At 40.9% G+C, this 17971-nt stretch overlaps 1 protein-coding gene across 1 annotated transcript in view; it reads left to right on the top strand.

The window, feature by feature from the left end:
- The window catches only part of adgrv1 (adhesion G protein-coupled receptor V1), a 697787-nt gene that overhangs the window by 413028 nt on the left and 266788 nt on the right, over positions 1-17971 (top strand). Inside the window, exon 79 of the mRNA XM_051930189.1 lies at positions 10044-10228. Within this exon, the coding sequence (XP_051786149.1) occupies positions 10044-10228 (185 nt within the window). The remainder of the gene's footprint in view (positions 1-10043; positions 10229-17971) is intronic.

Here is a 17971-nt window from a genome sequence, read left to right as displayed (position 1 = left end):
AAGCGGGTCGCTAGGGTGGAGAAAAGAAAGCATCAACCTCTGAGCAAATGAATGCTGTACTAATAGAGAAAGAGTATGAAAACTATGAATGCTCAAGTCAAGTGTATTCACTACGCATTATTCCACAGTGCGCTGTTACTGGTGACTGTATATTTGTCAGATGTTATTGCTTAAGGTGTCATCAAAAAAATTTTTTTTACGTACAATACATTGTGTATTTTTTACCACACAAGCACGTGTACATTTAATGGAGGCTACGATTCAACTTGCATGATAGTATTTTAATGTCTAAAGCTCTAGGTACTAGGCCACATATACTGCATTATTTAATTTTCATTGCACAATTTTTTACTGTCCATCATTGCATGTTCTGTGCTGTTCATTCAGTGGTAATTCATAATTCTGAATAATGAAAGTTGTGTAGTTGTTTAACCTATCGTCATCCAAAATTTACTATGAAAAATAGTCAAAAACACACCAAGTGGCATTTTGAGTTTGTAAGCAGAAATTGATTACTTTACCAGATGTCTTCATGATCCCATTCATCCATTTAACTACTTAGTTTTCAAGGAACCCACTTTTTCCATTGTTTTATTTTATTGCTCATACAAATGTAACAGCAATACAGATATTCAACATAATACAAACAGTACTCCAATCATCCACCAATATTTTCCAAACAACCATCTCAACAAGCCAAAATGAAGTTGTGGGGAACTGCAGCCTGTGCCAAAGCATTGAACACAATGCAGGAGCAAATAAGGAGTAGAGCAGCAGTTCATTGTACAGCACACTCATGCACACATTTAGCACCTGCTCATATTAGGCTAACTTAGAGTCATCTAGCATCCACAACTATGAGCAGTAGGGAAAATGATAGTACAGTACCTGAAGAAGTCCCGCACAGAAATGGAGAAAACGTTAAAATACCTACATACAAATGCAGAATTTTCTCTTGACCTGCACAACAAAACTTTCATTGTAGCCTGCATTCTTTCATATACACACTAAGCATGACAATATAAATATAGTGCTTCACAAAGATTACAGCGGATATACGAAGAAAACGTATTAATCTGCTTTGTAGGCTAAGCGGTGTCTCACTTTCTTACCTCAGAGTTCTGTCCTGGCATCCACAGATCAAGCTGGCACAGCGAAACAAGTTTGTTTTATTGGCTTTGTGAATCAAAGTTTTAATAAAACACTGGTGCTATTGTGGTGCCCATAACAGCTTTAACTCACAAAAACAACCATTAGTGTCAGGCAACCACAGAGGCCCAAGAGTCCCTTCTAAAGTTAAAGAAAATTTTCACAACCTCCCTACTTCTTAGACATTGTCATATAACACCTTTCTGAACAGTTGATGCAGTTTTATTATGACTACAGCCAAGCAGAACTACTGCGAGTAGTTACTGCGAGTAATAGGCAATTATTGGGAATAAAATTAGCCATTCAGGTGTGGGGACAGTGGCTGGGAGTGAGGCATCTGATACAGATAACATAAAAGTTTGGTTTATTTGAAAACAGACACTCAATTAAATCCATATCAATCTCACTGGGTGTTACTGTTTAGCCATTTCAATTTTGTAATTTCTTACTGGGTGGGGAGAAGAATCAGAAGACTCACTTATGGAAAGTGAGCAAAACGTAAAATTGGAGTTCATTATCTCTCAGGAAAAGCTCTAAGCATTTAACTGCGTCAAGAATTTACTGGTATTATGATTTTATGGAGTATTAATTCTGTAGTTTATTTTTGCCCTTCTGTAATTTTCCACTTGATATTTATTTCTTCTTATATAATACGCTACTGTGACTGTATGTTTGTCTGTCTAGGATTTTAAATCACCTGTAGCTTGCAAACCATTTGACCTATTGACCTGAAATTTGGTACACATATACAACATGACCTCTACTGTCCACTTTCGGGGTGATGATTTTTTATTACTCTTTTTATTTTTATTTTATTTTATTGTAGAATCAACTCTCGGCAGCGGGCAGCAGGCCATGCGGCTCATGCGTACTAGTGCTGTTCTCATCCCTACCACGTTCGCTGTCACTTCCTGTACCTCTACATATCTTAAATAATTTTTGAGGCAGATTGAACACTTAAGTGCCAGCTTAACTGAAAAATTAAGAAAAATGTACTAAGTAATTGCAACACAAAAACTGACTTAATCAGTTTTAACGAGAAAAGATGCCAACGGATGAAGAGAAGAAGCGGGCCGCTAGAGTGGAGAAAACAAGAGCTGCTCATGAAGCAGCAAGCGCATTAGCCTCTGAGCAAACGAATGCTAAACGTACAGAGAAAGAGCATGAAAAATATGTCAAGTGTATTCACTGCATGTTATCGTGTAGTACGCTGTTACTGGTATTTAATAGCACTTGTTGCCATCTAGCTGTCCGTGTTTAAGATATTGGTGCACTCTCTTCCTTGTTCAACATATGTAAAAAGAAATCACCCCAAAAGTAACTTCTAGGTGTAATGGGTTAATTGAGATGTGGAAAGTATCTAATTCGTATGGTTAATTCCTTTCAGTCCAGTTGATCAGAAATAGTGTCTTTAGCAGAACCTTCCTGAAGTGTTTTGAAGATTACAGCAACAGGCATGGCCCCTTTTGAATGATTAATGGTTTTGAACTACAGTAAATTTCAGTATACAACAGAAATTCAACAGTAGTAAGGACTTTCCATTGCTTAAAAGATTTAATAAGTAAATGGATTCTGTTTTGCAGTAACTTGTTGACAAAAGTAGCATCTGCCAAGATATACAGTTAGGTCCATAAATATTTGGACAGAGACAACTTTTTTCTAATTTTGGTTCTGTACATTACCATAATGAATTTTAAATGAAACAACTCAGATGCAGTTGAAGTGCAGACTTTCAGCTTTATTTCAGTGGGGTGAACAAAACGATTGCATAAAAATGTCAGGCAATTAAAGCATTTTTTTAACACAATCCCTTCATTTCGGGGGATCAAAAGTAATTGGACAATTGACTCAAAGGCTATTTCATGGGCAGGTGTGGGCAAGTCCGTCGTTATGTCATTATCAATTAAGCAGATAAAAGGCCTGGAGTTGATTTGAGGTGTGGTGCTTGCATGTGGAAGATTTTGCTGTGAACAGACAACATGCGGTCAAAGGAGCTCTCCATGCAGGTGAAAGAAGCCATCCTTAAGCTGCTTCAATATTATGAGTGGCAAAATCTACAGTTTGGTACATCCTGAGAAAGAAAGCAAGCACTGGTGAACTCAGCAACGCAAAAAGACCTGGACGTCCATGGAAGACAACAGTGGTGGATGATCGCAGAATCACTTCCATGGTGAAGAGAAACCCCTTCACAACAGCCAACCAAGTGAACAACACTCTCCAGGGGGTAGGCGTATCGATATCCAAGTCTACCATAAAGAGAAGACTGCATGAAAGTAAATACAGAGGGTGCACTTCAAGGTGCAAGCCACTCATAAGCCTCAAGAATAGAAAGGCTAGATTGGACTTTGCTAAAGAACATCTAAAAAAGCCAGCACAGTTCTGGAAAAACATTCTTTGGACAGATGAAACCAAGATCAACCTCTACCAGAATGATGGCAAGAAAAAAGTATGGAGAAGGCGTGGAACAGCTCAGTATCCAAAGCATACCACATCATCTGTAAAACACGGTGGAGGCAGTGTGATGGCTTGGGCATGCATGGCTGCCAGTGGCACTGGGACACTAGTGTTTATTGATGATGTGACACAGGACAGAAGCAGACAAATGAATTCTGAGGTGTTCAGAGACAAACTGTCTGCTCAAGTCCAGCTAAATGCAGTCAAATTGATTGGGTGGCGTTTCATGATACAGATGGACAATGACTCAAAACATACAGCCAAAGCAACCCAGGAGTTTATTAAAGTAAACAAGTGGAAAATTCTTCAATGGCCAAGTCAGTCACCTGATCTTAACCCAATTGAGCATGCAATTCACTTGTTGAAGACTAAACTTCGTACAGAAAGGCCCACAAACAAACAGCAACTGAAAGCCACTGCAGTAAAGGCCTGGCAGAGCATTAAAAAGGTGAAAACCCAGCATCTGGTGATGTCCATCAGTTCAAGACTTCAGGCTGTCATTGCCAGCAAAGGGTTTTCAATCAAGTATTAGAAACGAACATTTTATTTCCAGTTATTTAATTTGTCCAATTACTTTTGAGCCCCTGAAATGAAGGGATTGTGTTAAAAAAATGCTTTAGTTGCCTGACATTTTTATGCAATCGTTTTGTTCACCCCACAGAATTAAAGCTGAAAGTCTGCACTTCAACTGCATCTGAGTTGTTTCATTTAAAATTCATTGTGGTAATGTACAGAACCAAAATTAGAAAAAGTTGTCTCTGTCCAAATATTTAGGGACCTAACTGTATGTCTGCCCCAGAATTCATGGTTGGTCAGAAAGTGTGTTTAGGTTTGTGAGACATCCACCTGAGAGTTCTGACCCATAAAACTAGGCCCATGTTTCACTGATCAATGCACATACTGTATACAGGGAAGTAGGCCCAGTGTGCTACAAACTGCCACTGCCAAGTCATTGTTAGGACCCCTTCCCATCATTTACTCAACTATGACTACTGTTTTACATTTCTGTTTTTGGTATTTTTGACTCACTGTAATAACTCATTGCCAGCCCTATGACTATGTTTTCACCTAGCCCCTAGTTTGCTTCTTATCACCGTGACATTGTGACTTCTGTTCTTATTCTGAATACAACAAACCTGGCTTGATCATTATGCCTCCTTCTTGAGTTTTGGCTACGTCTCCACCAGGGAAGTTACACTCCATTTTCCATTGCTAAAGTGTGGTCTTTTTTGGGGTTAACCTGAGTCGGCTATATTGGTAACTCAGCTTTCCAGAAAGTATCACTGAGGCTGTCTTAACTTCAACTGAAACTGTCATTTATGAAAATCATTTCTGTATTGCACTTTGGGTGAACCCTCGACTTAGACCACTTTGCCATGAGTAACCCTATCAGGAACAGATATATCCAGACAACAGTGAGTTCAGAAAGTATTAAGACTCCTTCACTTTCTACACAGTTTGCTGAATTGTTGATTTAATTTTAAATGGATAAATTTAATATTTCTCCCCTTCAATCTACATTCAATAACCCATAATGACAAAGTCAAAACATGATTTCACAAAAAAAATAAATAAATCAACAACTGAAATCACCCTTTAATCAGTAATCTGACCCTTTGTCCAAGCAGTCCAAATTGTGGTCAGGTGCATCATGTTTGGTTTAATTATGATTGAGAAAGGTGTAGAACTTGATTGCAGTTCACCTGCCACAAGCTGAATTGATTGGACATTGTCCAGAAAGGCAACATGAAGACATAAACCAAACCTTGGAGTCCAAGGAACTCCATGTAGACTTCTGTGATCAAATTAAAGAGACTCATAGATCAGAGCATGGGTATAAAACCTTTTCTAAATCTTTGCGTGTTCCCAGGAGCACAGTGGTCTCAAAAACTCAAAAACCACCAGGACACTGCCTGGAGTTGGCCGTCTCGACAAACTGGGAAAAAGGCTAGAAGTGAAGAGAAGAATCTAATGGTCTCCCTAGCAGAGCTTCGGAAGTCTTCTGCTGATATGGGAGAACCTGTCAAGAGCATGACATTCTCAGCAGCAGTCCATCACTCAGGTAGACTTGCTTGGAGTTTGACAAACAACATTTAAAGGACTCAGAGTGAATTAGGAAAAAATTCTCTGGTTTGATGAGACAAAAATTTAACTCTTTGGACAGAACTTCAAGCACTATGTCTGGCACACACTATGTACTGCTGCTCACCTGCCTAACACCATCCATAGGGGTGAAGCATGGTGGTGACATTATCATGCTATGGGGTTGTTTCTCTCTGGCAGGGACAGGAAGACTGGTCAGAATTGAGGGAAGGATGAATACAGCTAAATACAGAGAGATCCTTGAAGAAAACCTGCTCCAGAGTGCATACAACCTCAGACTGGGGCAATTGTTCAACTTGCAGCATGACGATGACCCGAAGCATACAACCAAGAAAACGTTAATTTAGCTTCAGGACAAGTTACTGAGTGTCCTTAAGTGACCCAGCCAAAGCCTAGACTTACACCCCATAGAACATCTGTGGAGTGAACTGAAGATAGCAATTTATGGAGACCCAACTGCCCAAATTCAGATGTGCAAATCTTCTAGAGACCTATCCAAGAACACTCAAAGCTGTAAGTGCTGCCAAAGGGGCTTCTACACAGTACTGAATTAGAGAATTCAGTTTTATATTTTTAATAAATGTCCAAACTGTTCTGAAAACATGCTTTCACCTTGTCTTTTTGTGTTATAGAGTGTAGATTGATAGGCAAAAATAGTAAATGTATCCATTTAAAGTTAAACCTACAACACAGTAAAGTGTGAAGAAAACAAAGGGGTCTGAATACTTTCTGAATCCACTGTAACTCTTAAGAATGATCCAATTCCCCTTGTCACACCAAGATCATAATACTAGGAGGAGAATGGATTATATGAGGTTTGAAAATGTATGCATCTTTATACGTATTAGTCGATTGTTTAATTGCTAAGACATGGGAGTAGAAACAATCATATTTCCCTGGCATATGATCCCATGTACATTTCATACACATGGATTTCAAGACTTCTTGATATTGGTTATTGGTAGATCACTAACTTCGATGATAGTTTTTAAACTCAAACTAGCAGACTATGATTTGGTGTCATTTTTACATGGAAAATTTAATGTTATTTCTTGCTGCTTTCTTGAGGGTATAAGAATAATGGATCCCCAGAGAATTGTTCTGTATCTTTCATGTGAATTTCATTATAAAAATTGTTAAAAGTTGAACGGGAGTTTTAATATTTTTCTTCCATGTAAATGTTGTCAGTTCATCTTTTTGTTATTGTAGTGCCTGCAGCAATACAGTGATTCAGGAAGCTACTTGTGTAATGCAACACAAAGAGAACAGATCAGGTACAACGTACCATTTAATAAAGACAAGAAATTTTACACGTTAAAGTTGTATAGATCAGAGTTTCTGGACTAGTGATCTCGAATGTAATTCACAAGGGTGGTAGAGGGTCAAACAGGAAAAAAAAATGGTTGTAAGATTACCTCACAGGAGGAGAGTGGATCTTCTCTATCACACTGAAACTCAATCAGCTCCCATGATTGGTTATGTGGAACTGTGTCTAAAGAGACAAAAAAGTATTTTGTTGAAGTAAGACCAGGACATTTTCACTGCCCTAAAATGTTCAAAATGACAGGTCAACTTTTGCTTGCGATCCCTCATGTATGCTGCATTTTTTATGTTTATCAGCAGTCACAGTGCACAAATAATTCAGATTTGTCTGATAGATTGTGTGAAAATGTGTGCAAACATCACAAAGTGAATGGGCTTCTCATATTTGTCAAATGTTTTATTAAATTTGATAATACACAAATTTTATTTAACATTATCTAATTGAAGAGAGCTGTGAAAGTCACTACAGTAAACAAAAAATTAGCACATTCATTAACAAATTAAGCCCTAATCAAAAAAACAAACTAAATTAGAAATAAGATCTACTAAATGTAAATATCGAATAAAATGTTTGAAATGCTATTTAACCTATTGGACAGCTGAGCTAGAAGCTACACTTTAAACTGTAAGGTGGGTGTCATTACTCTTTGACACTATTGACTATAAGGAATTATGTATTATTTTATTTAATTCAAAGAAGCATTTTTGTAACTTTTGCGTAACTAAGCCATCTTTATTTTTGATACCCACTGCATTTAGCTTTTCTCTTAACTGTCAGTGATTTACTAGTCTACAGCAAGTAGAATTCACACACTTAAAGGGACTTTTCATTACAGGTCTCAGATCAATAGATTTTACACACTGCTGTGCTGTACTACAGAGTAGCAACTTGTGAAGTTACCACCAAATTCTGTGAGCCTTACTTTATGTCCAACCGTAGGGGGTGATCAGTCAATTTCTAGTGTTTTTTTCTTAGGTTATCTTTTACTGTTTCATTGTCAAAGTTTTAAACAATGCTTCACTTTCAGTGTGCCATACTGTGCAGGCTGGCCAGTTCATGTGTTACATTGAAATTCTCATTAATTCCTCTGAAGAAAACCAACAGTTGAATGTTTTTTGTGAGGTTCTCAAATACCAAGGAGTAATTATGTTGTCTGTTTCCTGGATTTTCTCTGCATACTCCTGTGACATAACGTCAATGCAGTGAGTTACTGTACTGTATTTCATGATAGGCAAATTAGTTTGAACATGTTAGGTTTACCATCAGGCCTCATAAACCTGTCAGTAAGTGAAAGACATCCTTTAATTAACTCTACTATGACAAAGGCTATTCTAATTTACACACTCTTTGCTGCTCTGTTTTAGCTAGTGGTGGTAACAGCCATGACATTTTTAATTGCTTTGTTGCTTTGGACCGGTTAGCTTTTCATTAATTGGGTTCATCTATCATGTCTCTCTTGATACTTTTGAAATACTGTAAGTATGTTTTACATAAAAGTTCCTAGATGTTGTAGTCCTATCTATCTATCTATCTATCTATCTATCTATCTATCTATCTATCTATCTATCTATCTATCTATCTATCTATCTATCTATCTATCTATCTATCTATCTGTCTAGCTTTCAAAAAAAAATCTACTCTTTCAAAACTGACACACTGTCCTTTGCAACTAAGATAAGCTGTTATTAGCTTTACCTTTGTTAAAAAGTATCTATTCAAGACATTTTCTTTAAGTCAACACTTTTCAATGAATTGTATCCACATTAAAGAGGATTAACTGTAAGTTATGTGTTAGAGTTAAGCTAACAGATGGCACATCAAGAATGACAGCAAAGGTACAACAATATCAACATTTATTTCTATAGCACATTTTCATATAATGTAGTTCAAAGTACTTCACAAGATATCAAAGAAGTAATTACATTCAAAGAGAATCGAATTAAAATTAAATAATGCATACATAGTATACAAAAATATGCATTACATAAGACAGATATATAATTAAGAACTAAATAAAAATGTCAGAGCAGGCTCTTTTCCTTTGGAAACTGTGTTCTTTTATTGTGGAAAATGACATCCTTCACATATTTTAAACTCTGTGATGGCCAGTCCGATATTCTACGCTGTGATGTAACGGGCTGGCAACATCACTTCAAGAGAGGCCCACCAAATTAACAAACTAATTAAGGAGGTAGGCTCAGCTATGGGATGCTCTCTGGACCCCCTGGAGGCCATAACAAAGGAAAGAATTAAAGCATAACTGAGTGTCATTATGAACAATGCTGCACATCCTCACTCTGACACACTGACACTGAATACTTTTAATCAACAAGTTATTCAACAGAAGTGTGAAGAAATGCTACTGGGGCTCCTTTATACCAACAGCAATATGCCTGTATAATGCCTCACAGGGTCTGTGACTGCCAAGTCAGATCTTTTCTTTCTTTTGAATTTTCAATCTATCTATCTATCTATCTATCTATCTATCTATCTATCTATCTATCTATCTATCTATCTATCTATCTATCTATCTATCTATCTATCTATCTATCTATCTATCTAAAAGAAATAAAGTCCTTTAATATATACTTGTTTTTTTAAGTCTCTAAACGATGTTAATGTTAAAAGTTTTAAAGTAATCAAACAAATGATATACAATACTCAAAACCGACTGAGTAAATGTTGTGAGCATCTACTGTCTAAGATATAAGTAAGAAATCTGAATGAGTGAAAATAGGTGTTTGGAATTGTTTTATTTACAGCTTTATTCGCTGTTAGTGATATTTTCAAGTTAATTTTCTGTTGAACAGAAAACTGATGTTGTGATACCTGAGAAGTAATAATTGTTGCATTTATTCAAAATTAGGAGTATAGCAACAACTATTTGAGTGTAAAATAAAGGGAACTGAATGCACAATTAGTGTTACTTTTTTCTAGATTTTTGAGTTGTCTACATATAGATTTAAAACATTTTTCATGCATGCTGACATCAAATTATTATATGTTTTCGAAGGTTATGTTGCAAGGTGAACGAATATCACTGGAAAACACCAGCAGAGGTTTGACGTATGATGTCCTTTGTGCTCTGGCCAACCCTAATCGCAAAGATACGCGTGGACTGAGTCAACTTTCTGAAACTGCTGAACGATTTGCCTTCTCTCTTCTGACTGATGTTCAATGTGGATCAGAGGGTGAAAGGTAAAGTGTACTATAGTAAGAGTAATAGGTGGAAAATTTTCTTTATTTACCTACTACTGTTAAGTACAATGTTGTTTTTTAAAATTTCTTATTAGAAAGCTATAATGCTACTGTCAGAGACACAGATCTAAAGTGTTTTTGGAGGAAAAAATACCTGTAATTTACAACAGCGAAAATGATTATAATATTGGACCCTTATAAAACCCCTCCTTTAACTGCCACCTTATTGTGGTGGAGGGGTTTGCGTGTCCCAGTGATCCTAGGAGCTCTGTTGTCCGGCGTTTTATGCCCCTGGTAGGGCCACCCAAGGCAAACTGGTCCTAGGTGAGGGATGAGACAAAGAGCGGTTAAACAGACCTTCTATGATGAATGAAAACTTTGGACGGCGTTTTCCCTTGCCTGGACGTGGGTCACCGGGGCCCCCCTCTGGAGCCAGGCCTGGAGGTGGGGCTTGATGGCGAGCGTCTGGTGGCCGGGCCTGCACCCATGGGGCTCGGCCGGGCACAGCCCGAAGAGGCAACGTGGGTCCCCCTTCCCATGGGCTCACCACCTATGGGAGGGGCCAAGAAGGTCGGGTGCAGTGTGAGTTGGGTGGTGGCCGAAGGCGGGGACCTTGGCGGTCCGATCCTCGGCTACAGAAGCTGGCTCTTGGGACGTGGAATGTCACCTCTCTGAAGGGGAAGGAGCCTGAGCTTGTGCGCGAGGTCGAGAGGTTCCGGCTAGATATAGTCGGACTCACCTCGATGCACAGCTTGGACTCTGGAACCAATCTCCTTGAGAGGGGCTGGACTCTGTACCACTCTGGAGTTGCCCCTGGTGAGAGGCGCTGAGCGGGTGTGGGTATACTTATTGCCCCCCGACTTGGAGCCTGTTCATTGGGGTTTACCCCGGTGGACGAGAGGGTAGCCTCCCTCCGCCTTCGGGTGGGGGGATGGGTCCTAACTGTTGTTTGTGTGTATGCACCGAACAGCAGTTCGGAGAACCCACCCTTTTTGGAGTCCCTGGAGAGGGTGCTAGAAGGCATACCTTCTGGGGACTCCCTCGTACTGCTGGGAGACTTCAATGCTCACGTGGGCAATGACATTGAGACCTGGAAGGGCGTGATTGGGAGGAATGGCCCCCCCGATCTGAACCCGAGTGGTGTTTTGTTATTGGACTTCTGTGCTCATCACGGATTGTCCATAACAAACACCATGTTCAAGCATAGGGGTGTTCATATGTGCACTTGGCACCAGGACACCCTAGGCCTCAGTTCGATGATCGACTTTGTGGTCGTGTCGTCGGACTTGCGGCCACATGTCTTGGACACTCGGGTGAAGAGAGGGGCGGAGCTGTCAACTGATCACCACCTGATGGTGAGTTGGCTTCGATGGTGGGGGAGGATGCCGGTCAGGCCTGGTAGGCCCAAACGTGTTGTGAGGGTCTGCTGGGAACGTCTGGCAGAGCCCCTTGTCAGAAGTAGCTTCAACTCCCACCTCCGGCAGAACTTCGACCACATCCCAAGTGAGGTGGGGGACATTGAGTCCGAATGGGCCATGTTCCGTGCCTCTATTGTTGAGGCGGTTGACCGGAGCTGTGGCCGTAAGGTGGTCGGTGCCTGTCGTGGCGGCAATCCCTGAACTCGTTGGTGGACACCAGCGGTGAGGGATGCCGTCAAGCTGAAGAAGGAGTCCTACAGGACCCTTTTGTCCTGTGGGACCCTGGAGGCAGCTGATAGGTACCGGCAGGCCAAGCGGAATGCGGCTTTGGTGGTTGCTGACGCAAAAACTTGGGCGTGGGAGGAGTTTGGGGAGGCCATGGAGAACGAATTTTGGACGGTTTCGAGGAGATTCTGGTCCACCGTCCGGTGTCTCAGGAAGGGGAAGCAGTGCAGTGTCAACACTGTATATGGTGGGGATGGTGCACTGCTGACCTCGACTCGGGACGTTGTGGGTCGGTGGGGGGAGTACTTCAAAGACCTCCTCAATCCCACTAACATGCCTTCCAATGAGGAAGCAGAGCCTGGGGACTCTGAGGTGGGCTCCCCCATCTCTGGGACTGAGGTCACTGAGGTGGTCAAAAAACTCCTTGGTGGCAGGGTCCCGGGGGTGGATGAGATACGCCCGGAGTTCCTCAAGGCTCTGGATGTTGTAGGGCTGTCTTGGTTGACACGTCTTTGCAACATTGCATGGACATCAGGGACAGTGTCTCTGGATTGGCAGACCGGGGTGGTGGTCCCCCTCTTTAAGAAGGGGGACCGGAGGGTGTGTTCCAACTACAGAGGGATCACACTCCTCAGCCTCCCTGGAAAAGTCTATTCGGGGGTTTTGGAGAGGAGGGTCCATCGGATAGTCGAGTCTCGGATTCAGGAGGAACAGTGTGGTTTTCGTCCTGGTTGCGGAACAGTGGACCAGCTCTACACCCTTAGCAAGGTCCTGGAGGGTGCATGGGAGTTTGTCCAACCAGTCTACATGTGTTTTGTGGACTTCGAAAAGGCATTCGACCGTGTCCCTCGGGGAATCCTGTGGGGGGTACTCCGAGAGTATGGGCTGTTCGGTCCCTGTAGAACCGGTGTCAGAGCTTGGTCCGCATTGCCGGCAGTAAGTCGAACCCGTTTCCAGTGAGAGTTGGACTCCGCCAGGGCTGCCCTTTGTCACCAATTCTGTTCATAACTTTTATGGACAGAATTTCTAGGCGCAGCCAGGGCGTTGAGGGGGTCCGGTTTGGTGGACTCAGGATTGGGTCACTGCTTTTTGCAGATGATGTTGTCCTGTTTGCTTCATCAGGCCGTGATCTTCAGCTCTCTCTGGATTGGTTCGCAGCTGAGCGTGAAGCGGCTGGGATGGGAATCAGCACCTCCAAATCTGAGACCATGGTCCTCAGCCAGAAAAGGGTGGAGTGCCCTCTCAGGGTTGGTAGCGAGATCCTACCCCAAGTGGAGGAGTTCAAGTATCTCGGGATCTTGTTCACGAGTGAGGGAAGAATGGAGCGTGAGAGCGACAGGCAGATTGGTGCGGCATCCGCAGTAATGCAGGCTCTACATCGGTCTATCGTGGTAAAAAAGGAGCTGAGCCGCTAGGCGAAGCTCTCAATTTACCAGTCGATCTATGTTCCTACCCTCACCTATGGTCATGAGCTATGGGTAGTGACCGAAAGAACGAGATCGCGAATACAATCGGCTGAAATGAGTTTCCTCCGCAGGGTGTTTGGGCTTTCCCTTAAAGATAGGGTGAGAAGCTCAGTCATCCGGGAGGGGCTCAGAGTAGAGCCGCTGCTCCTCCGCATCGAGAGGAGTCAGATGAGAGGGCTCGAGCATCTGATCAGGATGCCTCCTGGACGCCTCCCTGGTGAGGTGTTCCGGGCACGTCTAACCGGGAGGAGGCCCAGGACAAGACCCAGGACACGCTGGAGGGACTATGTCTCTCGACTGGCCTGGGAACGCCTCGGGATTCCCCCAGAAGAGCTAGAAGTAGTGGCCGGGGAGAGGGAAGTCTGGGCATCTCTGCTCAAGCTGCTTCCCCCGCAACCCGACTTCGGATAAGCAGAAGAGAATGGATGGATGGATGGATGGATGGACCCTGATAAAAACCTGCCTTAATATGATCAAACTGTTGTATTTGTATGTTCAAAAAATAGAAAAAAAACATACTCACTTCTTTCATTCAAGACAAAGCTCATGAAGGGACTGCTCAGATAACCCTTATATTTTGTTTTGTTTCTAGATATAGATATAGAGATTTAACGGAACAGTTACCAACTGTCAGACAACTCCCCACTTCCAGTTGCTACAAAAGTCTAATCTGTTTATCCATGCTGTTGCAATGTGAACCTCTTTAAAAATTTAGTCTTACCTGTACATGGCGCACCATAGTTAGCCATAATTTTTAATGCATTTAAATTCCAAACCTTTTGTAATGTTTACATTTTACATTAGAATTTTTACTTGTATGCCTCCTACCTAGTAGTGCAGTAATACAGTACCAAAGACTAACACTGAATGCAACAAAGACAATTTGTTATTGTGTAGAGTTCATGTGTCACTTTAAGCCAATGAAAGGAATGCCATCTTGGCACTATACAGATTAAGATATTTACATTAACCCATCCATTTGCAGTAGGGGATTGCAAATCAGCAAAGGTTACCCTATGCCTAATTATTACCAGATGCCAGACAAACAGAGGTCCAGAAATGAAAAAGCAGACTTGTCTGAGAAGCAATATTTGAAAAACAATAACATAACATGATATTAGTTTGTCTCTGTCAATGTTATTGACTGGCTAACTGTGAACCCTTTATTCAGGAGCCTAGTCCACTGTGAAAAAGGTTTACATACAGATTTTAAAAATTTAAGTTCCAAAGAACATATGGGTTTTAATTTTATTGATGAATTAGTTACAATGTAACACACTGGTAACAATAAAAATGACTAGCATGATAAAAGTTCACAATTGTTACATTAATGTATTGCATAGCTATGTCAAATTTCAATACCATACCATATTAGTCTAATACTTGTTGCCCAAAGTGCCCCCAATGAGAATTGTGCTGAGCACCACTTATGCGTTGGTGTCAGTGATGTGATGAATGCACAGAGCAAATTGTTTTTGTCTATAATTTTGTTGTTCTGCCATTGCTCCTTTTAATTTAATGCATGCCCCAGCCAAATAGTGTCCTAATTGGTGCCAGTGCATATGCATTATCACTTGTTCTGCTTTTACATTCAGTCACTATGTGTCACCTTCAATTAACCTGTACTGTTCATTTTATTTTTTGCTGCTTCTCTGTCTCTGTTAACGCAAAGAGTGTAATCTATATTCTTAATTTCTTTCTCTGGAAATTGATGCTGTACTTTTGACTGTAAGACCTATGAAAAGAATACAATGGACACTTCTGGATATTCATCTGAAACATTTTACATATGTTTAGTTATTCATTTTAAATAGTAAACATCAACAGTTTTCTTTTAGTTAAAGCAGAAGAGCAAATTTTTGCTTTACTGTGAAAGTAGAATTAATGGTCTTTCTTTCTTTCTTTCTTTCTTTCTTTCTTTCTTTCTTTCTTTCTTTCTTTCTTTCTTTCTTTGTACATAATTATTGATTACATACTGACAGCTTGTAAGGGTCTCACCTCATCCCATTCATGAGCTTGATTAACGCAATTCATGTTCACAGCCCTGAGTCAAACCTTGCAGCAACTTGTAGTTAGTGCTGTAAAATGACTTCCAAAATTGGAATTTCTTCTTTTTCAATCTCATATCTTGTATTACTCAAGATATTACATTGCTCAAAAAAAATAAGGGAACATTTAATCTTCACAGTCTAACACCAAATCAATTAAGCTTCAGGGATATCAATCTGTCCAGTTAGGTAGCATAAGCGATTGTGAATCAACTTCACCTGCTTTGGTGCAAATGAAAGTGACATTAGGTGCACTGGAGAGGCAACAGCAAGACAACCCCCAAAAAAGGGAATGGGTTTGCAGGTGGTGGCCATAGACAATTGCTCTCTCCTTATTCTTCCTGACTGATTCTTCTCTAGTTTTGCATTTTGCTAGTGTCTTTGTCACTACTAGTAGCATGAGGTGGTACCTGAGCCAATTCAGGTTTGACAGGTAGTCCAACTCCTTCAGGATGGCACATCTACATGCCGGTTTGCTGTGTCTCCCAGCGCAGTCTTAAGAGTAGGTGATGGGCCATTACACGTGGAAAGCTGGATAGGGCTGTAGAAGGGCATCAACCCAGCAGCAGGACAGGTATCTGCTCCTTTGTGTGTGGAGTAACAGGAGCAGCACTGACAGAGCCATACAAAATGACGTCCAGCTGGCTACTGGTTTGTTGGTTTCTGAACAATCTGTCAGAAACAGACTCTATGAAGGTGTCATGAGGGCCTGATGTCCTCTAATGGGACCTGTGCTCAGAACCCATCACCGAGCAGCTCAGTTGGTATTTGGCAGAGAATACACAATTTGTAGGCCGCCATTGGATCCTTATTCTCTTCACAGATGAGAACAGATTCACACTGAGCACATATGGCAGACGTGAAAAAGTCTGAAGATGCCATAGTGAATGTTATGCAGCCTGCAACATCATCCTGCATGATGGTGGGTCAGTGATGGTCTGGGGTGGGTTTCAAAGACTTCCACATGCTAGGCAACAGTACCCTGACTGCTGTTAAGTATTGGGATGAAATCCTTAGAGCCATTTTCACACCTTATGCAGACTACACACTTCACCAGAAAACTGGAGAAAATTGTTTAAGAAAATGAAGTTATTATAAGCATTTTAGTAGAGTAGTAAGTTAAATTAACAACTTTATTACTTACTTTTGCATAACATTTGACCCTTAATGCAGAAACACCACTGGTCTCCAGTGCCCTCTTATGTACTCTCAGAGAGGTGTAAATAAAAGCAGGGTCCTTGCACTTTTATTGATGATCACCTTTGGCTTTGTTAAGGTCCCTATTGCCGCACTTACAGTACATAATAGGGGAACCTTTTCATTTCTAATGCTTAAACTTCCCAAAGAAATAGTGCAGAGAAATGCAGAGTCCCTGTTGAGTCATTGGTCAATCTATGTGAAAGCAGCTAAAGATTAGCCTTTTTATTTTTGTGAAAATGGAAAATTAATTGCATGAAGCATGAACTGCATTACTTCAAATACAGAAGTTCATTTTTCTGGCTGACCTGTTTATTATTTTTTGTTTTATATAATGGACTCTGGTCAGAGTTCTGTCTTGACTTGGCTCATTTAGGCAATAAAGTTATCTCTGAATTTTCCCACTGGGAGCTATTATTAGGAGGGCATTGTCTTGAAATTTCCCACTGGGACCTTATGTTTCCCGTCTCTCCCATAGATTGTGCCTTTCTATAAAAAGAAGAGGACAGGCCCTCAGGCATTTGGAGATCTCAGTCCTTTTTAATTTGTCTCCACTGTCTTTGCATCATGTGGTATGAACAGACTGCTAAAAAACCGTGACAATGAATACAATATTTGGTTCTAGAACAAGTGAAGCCATACTTTATTCATGAGGTTTATATACACCTTCAAAGTTGTTGAGAGGTTATGTACATTTTCATAGAAGTTGCTTTTGAATCACTGTATAGAAATATATTAAAATACAGTACTTAGCAATATTCCCTGGAAGCTTTGCTCCTCTCAGTATAAGCCAGCCCTGACACAGACAGACGTAGGATATAAGTTCAAAGCACACAGGGCTTTTACAGCACCCCCTGGCGGTGCCCATGGATCCCAACAGGGCTGCACCAAACTCCAACTCTCATTAAGTCCTGCAGGAGTCCTAGGCACCGCTGCAACCCATCTAGTGTTCCAGGGAAGGTACTGTCCTGACCAGGCTTGCTCCCCCAGTCCATAGAAAAGAGAGGCATCCCGGTTGGGCAAGAGCCCCGGCTGTCAGCCACACTCTCATGTTTGTATCTCAATATTGAAACACACATTAGACATTACAGTCCATACATTGATCATATAATGATTGAAACCAGTTATTAATCTAAATATAAAGTAAAAAAAAAATCGGGTACTTGGCTGGGATTGGCTCCAGCAGCCCCGTGACCCTGTAGTTAGGATATAGTGGGTTGGATAATGGATGGATGGATGAATGAATTTACTAATGAACTATTTTAATAGTTGCTTCATCTGTTTTAATGGTAATTTGTGAACATTTGAGGTTTAAACCTTATGGTAGAATGAATATTGCTGCCACCTTATGGATGTTGGATCCAAACACCATGCCTGGTCATTGTTTGT

This window comes from Erpetoichthys calabaricus, chromosome 7, assembly GCF_900747795.2.
Source record: "Erpetoichthys calabaricus chromosome 7, fErpCal1.3, whole genome shotgun sequence".
NCBI classification, from domain to species: Eukaryota; Metazoa; Chordata; class Cladistia; order Polypteriformes; family Polypteridae; genus Erpetoichthys; species Erpetoichthys calabaricus.
This window is presented reverse-complemented; position numbering and strand designations above follow the sequence as displayed.